The 15,756-nt window shown below is 37.9% G+C and overlaps 1 protein-coding gene across 1 annotated transcript; it reads left to right on the top strand.

Annotated features, from left to right (window-relative positions):
• Positions 1–9,398: 9,398 nt before the first annotated feature.
• Positions 9,399–10,839, top strand: LOC126789564 (expansin-A1-like). The gene is made up of 3 exons (XM_050515760.1): positions 9,399–9,583; positions 9,671–9,983; positions 10,101–10,839. Exons 1-3 carry the CDS (start codon positions 9,451–9,453, stop codon positions 10,408–10,410), a joined length of 756 nt encoding a protein of 251 aa, XP_050371717.1. The 5' UTR covers positions 9,399–9,450; the 3' UTR covers positions 10,411–10,839.
• Positions 10,840–15,756: the final 4,917 nt, after the last annotated feature.

Genomic DNA, 15,756 nt, shown 5'->3' with positions numbered 1-15,756 from the left:
TATTGAAGGCCAGCTAACTAGCCTGAGCTATGCAACTAAAATTTCTACACCGCTCCCATTCAGCTAATTTAATTTGTATGTGCTAGCTAGCTAGCGTGCCTCAGTTTATCCGCATCCATCTCCTAGTTCGATCCTCTAGCGGTGGTGCGTGCTCTTTCTAGCTATCAATGAGAGATGTGTCCTTGTTTCTCTTGAAGAACTCTTTGGGATTGAAGATGAAGAAAGGCCTGAGAAACTTCTGCAACGACGATGGCTCAACCTCTATCCTCAACCAGCATACCTCCCCAGTAGGTACGGTCAATGTCGAGTCTGGTTGTAATAAACATTGGCAAAATACTGCTGCTCAACATGGTCCTCAGGAAATGGAAAGGCAGCCAACGTTGGAGGAGATGATATTGAAGTTAGATTTGGAAGAGGAGATTGCAAGAAAATCGAAGGCGCTGCAGCTCTTGAAGCAGGTCCGCGAAGACGATGATCACTACAATGTCGATATGAATGGACTAATAGTGCGAGGACCGGGTAGGATGTCTTGCGTTAATAACTCTGATATTTTGCGGTCTGCGAGGAATGCATTGAATCAGTACCCTCGTTTCTCTCTTGATGGCAGGGATGCCATGTACCGCTCTTCCTTCAGAAACAGCTTACATCTGCAGAATGATCACATTGCTATGGTAGGAAAGGAAAGGCCAAGGCGGCCAGCTCATCGTGATCACAGAAGAAGCTCAGATGTAGGCACATCAACGAGTCATGAATACTTTGATGCAAGTAGCAGTACCATGAGGACTTTGTACTGTCGTCATTTGCCAGCAACTTTAGCAGGAGAGAGTGTGGTATGGTGTAAACCAGGTGTAGTAGCCAAACTGATGGGGTTAGACGCCGTGCCAGTACCAGTAACTGTTGGTGGTAAATTCAAAGGTAATAATAATGAGAATAAGTTGCATTATATTTTGAATCATAGTCAAGTTGGTCAACGGAACATGATCACTGTGAGGAGAGGAGGTGATCAGAGACGTGAAATGGAGAAAAGATCAGCCACTATGCATGCTATAGATCATAATATTCCTAAAGCACGTACTTGCAGCAGAGTTAATAAGAAAGGCAAGGTGGTGGCGGCGGCGGCGGCGGCTGCTGCTTCTTCCTGCAGTACCACATCCAAAACTACAGCAGCTGGCAAATATAGTGTCATGAAGCCATTAGCCACCATCCAGCATTCAGATCATAATTAACTAGTAGTAGGAGGCCGGAGACAGAGACAATGTATTCGACTATTCGTGGTCCGAATTACAATCACATGTCACTAATACTCTCCTGATTTCAATATCCTTTGGCAATAATTGTCCAAAACTCTTGCAGTTTCACCTTCAAAATGCTAATTATTGTTGGTTATTTGAAAGTATTAGTGTATGACTGCATACCCAAATGGCCAAATGTGTGTGTGACCTACAGGCGTTTAAGTAGCCGTAGCCTAGCTTGACTATTTTCATTGAACGGCCCTCACACCGTCGGGTCATGCCTGGAAAGCATATACACTACTGGTGTGTGGTATGTAGAAGCATCATCCTTCTGAGTTCTGAATCTATGTGCAACAAAATCCAATGTTTTCTGCTTAATTAATTGTATCTGTTGGCGGTGACACATTTTTTTTCTTTCGACGGTTAGGAGGGAAATTGCAAAATTGATCGACTTCAGTGATCTTTCTTTCTTTCTAAGGAAGTATAGCAATGTGCTTCAATGTCGCGCGCGCAAGTCCTCTAGAGTCTAGACAAAATCTGCCAGTCCTGGGTTAGTTAGATCGATTGAATTTCAGGAACAAAAACAATCATGAGTTATCGGCATTAATTAAATTATTAAGTTATATTTATTATATTTTGTATTATATTTAGTTTAACAATTACCACATCTTTATTTTTTTCTTTATTTTTTCTTAATAAATATACATTACATATAAATATAATGGATCCAACACAGCCCATTTAAAAAGCCCGGCCCGGCCCAAAAAATCATGTAAAACCTGAGGCCATGTATAGCTCGTGGACCTTGATTTTATTAGCAAACCTGACCCGGTCTTAAAATTTAAAAAACAATCTTTGAGCCATGAGTCCGGTGGTAGCGGGCCAAGCCTGGCCCATTGCCAACCCTTGAGCAATAGTTCGATTTGTACATACGTTAAACTGATAAAGTAGAAAATCAAAAGATGAACAATCTTCAACCATATTCAGATGTGATTGCATATGACCACCCTCATTGCGGGTGCTTACCATCGTTATTACTCGCTTAATCCATAGTCATCGGAGCCCTATTTCACCACTTTGGGTTCCAGCTAGGCCCAAATTCTCACTACTCATGTGATTTGTCCTACAAGGTCCACTAAGACTAGTTTAGTAACTTTAGTTTCAATCACTGTTTTAGCCTATAAATAGGTGCTCCTCACTCTCCACAAGGTAAGCCTCAATTCTCCATATTACTCCTACATACTCTACATCATCATGTAATTAATTTAGGCATCGGAGGGTTGAAGGCCGACCAACCCGGTCTTCTCCATTGACGTCGTTTGCTCATGATTTTCAGGTGATCGGAGATGGTGCGCTTTCCCATGGTACACGTGGTTCTTAGCCCCGCCGGAATATTGCCGTAATATTTGGCGCTAGAAGAAGGGTCCTTAGTGGCTACACTCATTTCATAGAACTATGGTTTTGTTATGTTTTTGTAATACCCGAGATTTATAATCTCGATTACCGACACATTATGACCAATTTATCGGTATTTATTTTAAATGTTGTAAACGTAGTTTAATAAGTCGATATTAAGCTACACGTCGCCACGAGCTCGAAAGTGTTCACATAATATTTTTCTGACGCTCTGTTTTATTTTTATGAATTTCTAAAGTTTACATGTTTTAAAATTTATTTTCTGAAAATCAGTTTTGGGTTTTTGTTTATGGACTTGAGAAAGACTAGCCTAGACCATTTGTTGACCCGAGCCCATGTCCTTTTCTTGATTTTCCTTCACGTTTTCTTTTTCTTCTCCCCATTTTGTTCGACTCTCTCTCTCTCTCAGCGATTTCCACCGAGACCGACACCACCACTTATCTTTCTTCTCGCCTAGCTCCGCCGCCAAGGCAAGACTCACGCATGCATCTCCACCATCTGATTCGCCTCATCAATCTCTACACAACCATGCTCGTTGATCACAGAAACGTCTTCGTTTCTCAACAGATCGAAATCAAGGCAGAGAAATGCAGCCGGTGGATAGTCGGCAAAACCTTGATCTCCGCCGAACCTCTTTGATTCCAGTTGGTGAGTCTATCTTCTAATCCTAGTACCCAATTCATTATGTCTTTAATTTTACAAATTGAAGTCTGGCTTGGTTTTTCCTTCTTTTTCAACTCCACCACCGTGTCTGCCGCCGTCATCCTCTGCCATCTCAACGGCGCAGTGGAGCCCTAGCAGCCTTTAAATCATACATTGGTGAGCCCAGTTCTCTTCCACTAGTTTTGACTTGATTCTTTTTCGAATTTCTCTGATTAGAACTTGATTCCAATCCTCCTTTTCTCTGTTGATTTTCTGCCGAGGAATCTACACAGGCGTATTCTGACAATGAAATTCATAATCGCCATTTAATATGTGTTAGCTCATTTTAGCCTCTTTTCTTCTCTCTTTGACACAAACCTATAAACACACTAAAATAACATAAATTAATAATAAGTTAGAGAACTAAACATATAAATCAAGGATATGAGGCATATAATTATAGGATAATACGAGCACATCAGCACGACATCGCCATGCCAATCAAGGTGAGTCCCCAACATCGTGTTGGTTTGATCCCATGCACGAGTATGTAAGCACTCTAGCACTCTAAACTGACCCAGAGGCAACCACACATCGTATACGCCGCCACATGTTCCCCCAGATCATAACATTCGTCTCTATATCTTGACTTCGATCTTCCTGGGATCATACTTATCTCCTTATACGATCTATTTGGGACCTTGCATCATTGGACACGTCTCTTTCCACATGCTGGAATAGCACAGTTGGTCAGAGCTTGTGGCTATTAACCACAAGGTAACGCTACCCGGTCTATCCCGTCTCTTGCATGGGGGTTTTGGGTGACTGGTAATGCCGTCATTTGGTGCTCCAGCACCCATTTAGGCTCGTACTCCCAATGCTCATATGTTGATAAACTCTTCATCCAAAAGAGTCTCTTGACCTGGACCTTTGGGAACTTATTAACACCACCCTCATTGTAAGTGCTTAGTATCATAATTATTCACCTAACTCATAGTCATCAGAGCCCTACTTCACTAGTTTAGGACCCAGTTAGGCCCAAAAGCCCATTACTCATGTGATTTGTCCTACAATGTCCACTAAGAATAGTTTGGTAACTTTAGTATCAATAACTCTCTTAGCCTATAAATAGGTGTTCCCCATTCTCCAATAAGTAAGCCTTTATTCTCCACATTACTCATATCTACTATACCTCATTATGTAGATGACTTAGGTATCGGAGAGTTGAAGGCCGGCTAACTCAGCCTTCTCTCTTGACGTTGTTTTCTCATGATTTTTAGGTGATCGGAGATGGTGCACTTTCTCATAGTACACAAGGTTCTTAGCCCCGCCGAAATCTCGCTGTAATATGAGCCATGATGCAAGTAAGACTTTTATGACACTTGGCTTCTTGGCCAAACTGACAAATAACCATATATATATGGATGCCATTAGTTGTATTAGTACGTAATCGTAATTATGGTACCATGCAACATTAATTTAGCTTTTCAATTATTACATGCATGAAACCGAAAAAAATCATTATAATAATAATCAAGCTGTAAGAGATATATGCTAGCTCGTAGCTAGATACATACTACAGAAGACTCGGAAGTTATGTGTAGATGCATCAGTGCTGTAGAACATAATCGGCTTTGTTAACCCGTAAATTAAAGTTTGGATTACTCAAAAGTGGCCCGAGCTGCATCATAATTCACCCAAAATTGTATACGAATGTGACAGAAAGTTACAGTTAAGAACTTACGATAAAGTGCAGAAAAATTAAAGGCCAGATTCTTCTTTTGTACCAGAGGGAGTATAGCGTGGGAAGATCAATTAATGTGATTCTCTATCCTAATAAATATATAATCCTTTGAGCTTGACAGACGGTATGCCACATGCTTTCACTTTCGATGGAGTTGATAAGGATCATAAGATCCTGAATTTTTGGTAGTTAAGTTTTCCACAATCTCTCTTCAACTTATCAAGATCGATCTCTAGATAAAAGTCTGATAAATTCTTAATTAGTACTAGTAGTAGCAGCTGGTGTCAAAAGTCAGATAACAGGCATGGCAATTGGCATGTAACTATATCACAAATTCTGTATAATTAAGGTCAAAGCGAAATGCCTGCCCCCGGCCATCATCCATTGATTCCATTTCCATGTGCCTAGGGCACCAAATTGCTTTTAAGTACATACCTGCAGGGTGTTAGAATTGTTTTTTAGGTAAAAGCTGACGCGGCTGTACCTCGAACAATTAGTAACGAGAGAACAACCTGACTAACAGGAGCCTCTCCTAATCAGTGGCAGAGCCACATTGAAGCCTACTAGCTCATGTGCACCAGTAACCTTTGATATAATTTATAGTTGGCAAAAGTACATGTTTGTCTATTTACTTTGGTGGTTTGGAGTTCTCATGACTAATAGCTGGTGCACAGTTCGACACCTAGCTTTAGCGTTTCTTTTTTTGGTTTTGCACCAGTAACCCTTCACAACAATGCGTGCATATATAACTAATATTATACTTTCTTTTAGTTTTAGAACCTTTAAAAATGATTTGATCTCAACTATTTTTTTAGGACGGATCTCAACTATCTTTATATATTAAGGCTAGTGGTGATACAGAACTAATTGTGAAACGAATGAAGGGTTTAAGACCCCAAATATAGTTACTATTATAACTTAATTACACTAGTTATATATATGTATATATATAGAACTACATAATTAAATTATATAAAAAAATGTTGCATTTTCAGTTTTTTGTTTTCTATTTGTAAATAATGCGATGCATATGAAATACTACTCGTACTCGATATGACAATAATACATATGTATTACATAAAAAATATTTACATCGTGCACCAGTGAATCAAAATTCCTGGTTGCGCCACTGCTCCTAATCTTATGTATTTCAACATGCACCAACTAGCAAGAGTTGACATACCAGACATCTGGGTATCCTCATTTTCTTTACAAAAGTGACATATTTTAGAAAGTTAATACTCACAGTGTTTGCACATACAACCAAACACATAAAGAGTATTAATTAAGATCACTCTCTCAATATGCTACAAGAAGACAACCATCTATCGACACTACGTTTCATCATGCCACTAGGAAGCTGCGACTATTTGACCATGTCATGAACTCACTGTCATCCTAGGCCAGACCCGGCACACAAAGTGCATAAACCAGACCAAACCTCACCTCGATCTACTAACTTAGAGTAGGAAATTATAGAAAACTGAAACCAAAATAAACCGAAAACACAAAACATAACCATGAATAAATAAATAAACTAAAATGGGCCCAAAGAGAGTGCCTCGACCCAAGGACCAAGCGGCAACGAGAGAGTCCACACCTTTGACACCATCTGTCCTACCATTGCCACGCCCACCACCGTACCACCAATCCATCGACCCGATAGTGTCCCAACGCCGATCCCCTCAACCTGTCTTCGGATAATCACAAAGCCTAAATCGGGACCAAGCACCCCAAACAAGATCAAAACCAACCCCACCACCACCGAAGCAAAAGACCAACTAGAAAACCACTCCAATTCCAGCCACCTCCAATCTGCCTCCCCTGCCCTTCTCCAGCGAAACCTCCCCTCACAGCATCGATAGAAGCCACCCTCGCACCTCCCGCACATCGGCGAAACAAACTCCAAGACCACCACACATTGGACATGAGGTCCACATTCCCAGTCCGACAACAACGCCGGGAAGGAGTGCCACCGGACCGGGCACTTGTTCTCACAGGCCACCACCGCTAGGGTTTGGGAGGAGGGTGTTAGCATATTTAGGTGAATATAATTATGTAATAAATTGAACCTAAAAAATCATATCAAATATGAAAATAATGGGGTTTTGGTGCCTATTAATCTGATTATTCGCAATGCAAAAATGGTTAACGACTAAATTCAAGCCGGGATGTAAGTAGCTGATCCATTTTATAGCTGAATTATGAAATACTACGTTAAGATACTTGTTAAAATAAGAGGGCGCCATCAATTTGATCTCATAAAGATGATCATAGTGAGATATACAGTTTATAATACAAAAACGTGATTAAAGAAAAGATTCATGCCGGCCGGCTGGCCAAGAAATGATAGAGAGAGGAAATGGAGATAGAGAATTATTATATATACCCTTGTATCTCACGTGGTGTACCTTCTTAATGTTATTGGTTCATTTTTTCATGTATGCATCGTCGGTTATACTCTCTCAATATTACGCTTCAAATAATTACTATAAATTGTCATCTGAGTTTGACTATGGGAGGCTAGCTATATATATCAATTAGAGTTAAATTCCTAGCTGGTGCCTCAATTCTTGCACACCGAACAATATGATACCCGAACTTTTAATAGAGTCAATCCAGTACCTAAAGTTATATTTTGGTATCAAAGATCTCAGTTAGTTTTTGGTATCAATTTTGTTAAAACTAAGGCAAAATACTAAAATACCATTTTAAAAATTAATTTAAGCTCAAACTTTCTTCTTTAAAAAATTTAGATATACTTTAGGTAAAACTACATGTTTCCAAACACTCCTCAAAAAAAGAACTAACCTTCAACATGTCTTCGGTTACTTTAAACTTGGAGGAATCACTGATGCATTAATCATGAAAAATGTTTGAAAACTGCTAGAAAAACCTAGACTATTTTCAACCCTTTGAAAACAAAAGACCAGAAGTAAAAACTAACTTAGTATCTACACGTAGGCGGTAGTCCGCCACCTGGGGACTGAATAAATTACTAATTATCTTAAGATCCACTCCTAGTCGATAGCCCGCCACCTGGGGACTTAAGAATTTCAAACACTTATATATAAACATATAGACGGTGTTCTGAGCTCACACTTAAGAATTTCAAACACTTAAGATTATTTCTGAAATTTTCTAGCATTTTCAATTTTTTCTTTTCCTCTTGAAATTCTTTATATGTTAATTTCTAGAATGATAAATAGTCTAATCTAGTATAAAATTATTCAATAATTTTAGATAAAATTAATTATTTACCTTAAAGTACAAAGGTTAGATCTTAGTGCTTAATATCAAAATAAACAAACACAATTATGGGCCCCCTACGCTCTGTCCGATTTAAAACAAACTTTGATTGAACTTTTTTTTTATATAAAACTTAACGGAATATTCTCAAAAATAGACGGTAGGCTCCTTATTAGTACAAAAATAAGAACTCAAGTATCACGATGATAATTTTAAAAATTTAGGTATCACGTTGGCATGTGCACCAAAGTTCAGACTCTTATGGTGAACTTTTCCCTATCAATTAACATGATCACTTGCCGACTTGCTTATGCATTTCGATCAAACAATTCATTTAATCAATTCTTTTAGCCATAGGGGCACGTTCCTCCATTATTACACCATACTTACTCGTAATTGAAAATTGAACCAGAATTAAATAGCATAAAAAGTACCTATCTGAGTATGCAAATAATGTAATACATTATATACTTGTACCCCATTTTAATTGTAGGATAATAATCCACAGCTTGTACTACTAGTGGTGCATGGTCTAAACTTATCGTTCGATTTATTATGATTGTACTCATTCTAAAGGAACAGTTGCAGAATACAAATGTCAGGCCCATGCCAGGCCCCCAGCTCTTGTCTCTCTTCAATTTTCTGAATTTGAAACCAGTGATTGTATACGTACACTATCAAACTCCGATCATGGTGTCTACTAGCTACTGTACATAGTTCAGATTTGATAGAACTATCCATCAACTATTTCTCAGGCATTATCTAAGAAATCTTGGTTTATTGAAGGAGGGTCAAATGTTATTGAGCCAGGATGGGCGCAAACTGCCACTTTATACTTAATTAGTCTTTCTTCAGCGAGCTTCTGATTTATATATCAGCTAGTTTCAATTACTCGTAAGGTTAGTAAACTGTCGGTATACTTATTGTTAGTCCATGTTTGTTTATTCCAAATTTTGGCCATTAATTAATTTATACATAACTGTTCCTTGATCGAAATTCTTCCTGCCCCTGCATATATATATTCACATCTATATAAAACCAAACGATCCCATCAGCCGTTTTATTCATCATCGCAGTTCGATCACAAACCACTAGACCAATTCTCTTTTCTCCCATCAACTAAACAGCCATCTAGCTAGCTAGCTACTTTAACGCTGCAGTTTAATCATGGATCAATGCCGTACGTGCATCATATTTGTTCTCCTTCTTACCATTTCAAAGACTGTGAAGGGTTCTGGCGTTGGGTGGACAAATGCTCACGCCACTTTCTATGGAGGTAGTGATGCTTCAGGGACGATGGGTAAGATTATTGATATAATTGAGCTCATCGATCATCATATAGCTAGCTAGATTCATTGTAACTAATTTTGGGGTCACTTCCTCGCAGGTGGGGCATGTGGTTATGGAAACCTTTACAGTCAGGGGTATGGAACAAACACAGCTGCACTGAGTACTGCTTTGTTCAATAATGGGTTGAGTTGTGGAGGTTGCTATGAGATTAAATGTGTGAATGACAAACAATGGTGCTTACCAGGATCCATATTAGTAACTGCAACTAATTTCTGCCCACCAAACAGCGCTCTTCCTAACAACGCTGGAGGCTGGTGTAATCCTCCATTGCGCCATTTCGATCTATCTCAGCCTATTTTCCAACACATTGCTCAATCCAAAGCTGGAATTATTCCTGTGCAATATCGAAGGTATATATGCTGAAGTAGTAATCTCACTAATATGTATATGTCTTCTTAATTAATTACCTGGCATATTATCTGGATCGATGCATGTGCCAACATTATTCATTGCATTGCTGGATGCAGGGTTGGTTGTAGCAAGAAGGGTGGAATCAGATTTACAATCAATGGGCACTCCTACTTCAATTTAGTGCTCATAACCAATGTGGGTGGAGCTGGTGATGTAGTGAGTGTGTCTGTTAAAGGCTCGAAAAGTGGCAACGGTTGGATGGCCATGTCCCGGAACTGGGGTCAGAATTGGCAAAGCAACTTCTATCTTAATGGCCAATCCCTATCATTCAAGATCAAAACCAGTGATGGACGCTCTCTCATCTCCAACAATGTGGCTCCTCCCAACTGGTATTTTGGCCAAACCTACACTGGAGGCCAGTTATAAGCTTCTATTGGTCAACTTCTCGATCTGATCTGATCAATTAGTTAACCGATTGCAATCCAAGTAATTTATCCAAAACTAATTTAATTTGATCCTCTTTCATCGTCGATCGATATATATATCGAGTCTTCCCATCCTACTGGTGCTCATTGATCCTCTGTCAACTGGCATGGTCTCAAACTCCCAATAATGATGATACACAGGGCTCGCTACTTGATCTGTGCAAGCCTAGCCAGGTAGCTAGCTAATGCATATGGTTTCCTCTGTCATGGATATTATTAATTGGCTGAGGTGAACAAGGTGGTCACCCCGGCGTTTGGATGACTGGATGAGTGTAGTTTCTAAACTTGATTAACAACATAGTTTCACATAAGCTCGATCTGTTTTGGGATTTGTTTCGTTAAATTCTTTCAGAGTGTACTTATCACAGTCCCGTACTAAAGTTCGTGTTGCAAGCACATAATATATAAAAGATGCCAATACATATTTGCAGCCTTTTTCACTAGTTCAGAGTTTTTTTTTCTTTAAAGAATGAGGTCACTTTTGAACCAAATGTCACCCTCAAGTATAAGGGTCAAGTTATATGTAGGAGAATTGTGAGTACCTAAGAGATTGAAAAACTCTATCTAGTTAGAAAAATCTAAGAGATGTTAGAAGAATATACAAATATACAAGTCACAAACCAAAACTCACAAGTGAACCCAAATTTATGTTGGATATATGCAAGCTGGGTGTAGTGATTCAAATTTGTTTTAGAGGTGGTGTTACTTCTAAAAACTAAATGATTACTTGAAATGTAAACTAGGTTATACTAAACTAGATGTGATGAAATGGATGAGAACTAGGACTGAAGGTTTCCACCTCTAACTTCTCTTCTGAACAATGATGTCTCTAAAGTGAATGATGTCACTCTAACTAGCCAATTGCTCTCATTGTATCCTTCTCGGGTATGACAAGGGACAATCTTCTTTGTTAGTATCAAGCAACCACTCTCGGGTGTAGTACTTAACTACTTAAATCATGCATGTCAATCCGCTAGGTATGTAATGCATTACCCTAAGTGCATAAAGTTTGGAGATGAATAAATCATGTAAACCAACAATGTTAATCTCTAAATAATTGTAGTTTACAACTCTAACATGCACATATGATATACTATCATGCTTCAAATAACTAAGGTTAATCAAACCCTAATCATTCATTATGTTATGACAAACAAACATACTCAAATTGATTAAGCTCACACATGAATGTTCAACTCTTGAAATAACATATTAGAGTGCTAATGAAAATACATCAAATACAATATTTACAACAATGTCATACAAGATTGGTTAGGGCTTTCACCCTAGTCTCAACAAACAAACTACTCATTCATAGTCAAATACACAAGCTTTAACATGTTTATGAATATCCAAATAAAGAGATGGTAAATAGGTGACTAGTGAATCTTAAGTTGAGGATGATGTGAATCAACTCATGGAGGTCTTGATATGGTGATGATGAAGGTGGTGGTGGTTGTGATCCTCAAATAATGTTAGACTCATCTTCTTTCTCTTTGCTTGATGACGGTATATGAAATTGGTGGACGGTGAAGTGTTGAGGCTTTGTGTTTATGAAATGAGATTGGTAGATGAAAAAATGATGGATTTTGTGATGGTGGTTATGGAGGTTTTGCAGAGGAGAATGGTGGTGGCATTTGAGAGGCAAAATGAGAGAGAAAGCTCCCAAAATTCGGCCAAAATCAGAAAAATGGAGAAAACTAGGTCTAAATAATGGGAAATAGGTGTACAAATGTGCTTAAATACCTCCTTAGGTTCAAGGGTCAAGATGAGACTTAAACTCTAGATTTAAGGGCTTAAAAACAAGGAGACAAATGGTGAATTGGGTATTTGAAACAAGATGTAATTGAATGGGCTTTGATCTTCATTTTTGGGCTTCTTCGTTCTTGTGTCTTGGGTTTCTTGCCATGTGTTAAATAAACTTTATCGACCTGAATGTTCTTTCGTCGGAAATTAACTCTTTGCTTGGAATTTCTCCTGTTGTCAAGATTTTTCTACAAAACATGAAAATTTATTAGTTCATATTAAATTAAGGACATAGAACAAGTAAATCCCATGTTTTAGGGAATAAGAATATATGTGAATTATGATCCAATAGTCACTTATGGCTTGTTTCTCTCATCTCTATTCTCCTTACCCTAGCATGTCTCTTTGGGGGCAGTGGGATCGGGGATAGTAGAGGAGGTGGTGGTCTACCCAGTTTCATGTTCATTTGGGATTGGCGATCTAACAAACCAAGTCTCTTCTCTCAATCTCTGATCCTTAGGGGTAGGGGTGGCATTCGGTTTAAACGGTTCGGTTTTAGGGTCAAACCGTAAACCAAACTGAAATTCAATTTCGGTTCGGTTCGGTTCGGTTTACTATTCGGTTTTTCAATAATGCAAACTGAAAACCGAACCGAACGGTTCGGTTCGGTTCGGTTTTTTCGGTTTTTTTTTTTTGAAAAAAAAAAATTCTAGTTTCAAAATATTGTCGATCGACACCAATAGATGTGATCAACATATATATTTAGGGTCCATGTAAAAATTTCATCCATTTTGAACATAGTTTGATCGTCTATACTAACGATTAACCAAAAAAAAGGCGTTTTCACATAATAAAACCCTATTAACCGGGACTTTGCCAAATGAGTTTCCTTGTTTCGACCACGCACGATCGATGACAAAAATTATGTGACTTCAAATATGTAAATAACTTTTCTCATTTGCATATTGGTAATGGGTCCTCCCTTAGGGTATATTAGTGTTGTTTTTGGTTTACCGGAAATTCCGACGGTCAAACGAGGTCCGAATTAGATGAAAATTTAAAATGGTCACTAAATATATATACTGATCACATCGGATGGTGTCGATCAATTCCGATAAGTTTCTTTCATATAGTCGTTTCATAATGTGATAGTTTTATTATAACCATAATATAAAAGGTTATGGTACATTAGTGGACACTTCGGCGATCGACAACTCCAGTTTGAAATATGGTCGATCAACACCAGTAGATGTGATCGGTATATATATTTAGGGAACCCGTAAAAATTTCGTCCGTTTTGAACATGGTTTGACCGTCCGTACCAACGGTCAACCAAAAAAACCTGCGTTTTCACATAATAAAACCCCCATTAACCGGGACTTTGCCAAATGAGTTTCCTTGTTTCGACCACGCACGATCGATGACAAAAATTATGTGACTTCAAATATGTAAACAACTTTTCTCATTCGCATCTTGGTAATGGGTCCTCTCTTAGGGTACATTAGTGTTGTTTTCGGTTTACCGAAAATTCCGACGGTTAAACGAGGTCCGAATTGGATGAAATTTTTACAAGGTGACTATATATACATATCAATCATATCGACTGGTGTCGATCGATCTTGAGAAGTTTCCTTCATATAGTTGCTTCATATTGAGGCGGATTTAATAATTACACATCCGCTTGTATATATATATGTGTGTTTGTTTTAGCAAACTTATTTGAAACATACATATATGAGCATACATATAAACATAGATGATTATATATACATATATAACACTACAAAAGAGAAACATATAATATAAACCTAAAATCACATTAATCAAAATAAATATTCGGTAAGATAAACGTAAAACGACATTATTTTATAAATAATTCGGTTTTTCGGTTCGGTTCGGTTTCTTATGTGCCCAAACTGAAACCAAACCGATTAATTCGGTTCGGTTCGGTTTTTCGTGTGTTCGGTTCGGTTTGTGTTCGGTTCGGTTTTTTTCGGTTTCGGTCCGGTTTTCGGTTTTTCGGTCTTAAGTGCCACCCCTACTTAGGGGTTGGATCTTGTGGTCTCATATCGGCGAGTACAGTGGTTGGTGTCGATGTTGCGCTTATCTAACAGATCTCTCATTCCAATATTCATCTTGCGCTTTATTTAAGGTTTGCTGCAGTGATCGAGATTGCCTGCTCGCTAGGTTTAGATTCAATTTGTTTAGGTTGATTTCACACATTTTACTTTTATTGTAGCCCGCGACTCCGTTGACGTGATGTGTTCATGTAGTTTACCTCATTTTCATGAATAATAAATTGTTACCATCATCGTTTATAAAAAAATAAAAAAGAGGATGAGGTCACTCCATATATTGATAATAAATATCAAAATACAACTTAATATATAAAAAGGTAAAAATGTCAATTTACACCCTCAAAGTTTGTCATAATTGTCAGTTTGCACCTTAAAATTGCATTTGAGTCAATTTACCTCCTAAATTTGGTAAAAATTGCCGATTTGCACCCTATCCGTTAAATTTAATGTTTTCCATCCAATTTTAAGTCATATGTCATGCATTTGAGGGGCAATATTGTCATTATATATTTATTCATATTTAATAATTAAATAAATTAATACAATTACTTAAGAGAAACACTTGCTACTATGTTTTTTTTTCAAAACATGTTATTAATTTATATATTTATTATTTTACATGATATGGTATGTTAAAATATATTAGAAAACTATAAATAAATACATAAAAATTAAAAATAAATATGTACATATAAAATATATATATATACAAACTATATTTGAATGGGTGGGTATTCGGGGTGGACAAACTGACCCGAAAACTGAAAAAAAACCGGACCCGAACTCAAACCGAAACCCGAATAAAACCGAACCGAAAATAAAAAAACCGAACCGAACCGATTCTGTTTCGGTTGGGTTTTAGGTTCAGTCGCTTAGAAACCGAACTGACCTGAAAAACCCGAACTCAATGGTCAACGTTACAAAACGACATCATTTTATCATATTTATAATTTTACATTATTATTATTTTTTTAATAAAAAATAGTGTAGTCGACCTCACATCCGCACCTAATTTCTAACCTAATTGACCTAATGTATAAGAGGCACATTATTTAGCCGTCTTGCTTCCTTCATATAGTCGCTTCATAATGCGATAGTTTTATTTTAAACATAATATAAAGGTTATGATACATTAGTTGACACTTAGGCAATCGCCAACTCTAATTCAAAATATGGTCGATCGACACCAACAGATGTGATCGGTATATATATTTAGGGACCACGTAAAAATTTCGTCCGTTTTGGACATGGTTTGACCGTTCGTACCTACGGTTAACTAAAAAGAGGCGTTTTGACATATTGAAACCCCATTGACCGGGGCTTTGCCAAATAGATTTCTTCAGTGCGACCACACACGATAGGTAACAAACATTAGGTGATTTCAGATATGCAAACGGCTTTCAGCGTTCGCATATTTGTAATAGGTCCTCCCTTAGGGCATAATAGTGGTGTTTTCGATTTAC

The sequence above is a fragment of the Argentina anserina genome, chromosome 3 (assembly GCF_933775445.1).
Source record: "Argentina anserina chromosome 3, drPotAnse1.1, whole genome shotgun sequence".
In the NCBI taxonomy this organism is placed as follows: Eukaryota; Viridiplantae; Streptophyta; class Magnoliopsida; order Rosales; family Rosaceae; genus Argentina; species Argentina anserina.
The sequence above is the reverse complement of the archived record's forward strand: the minus strand, read 5'-3'. Positions and strand labels throughout refer to the sequence as shown.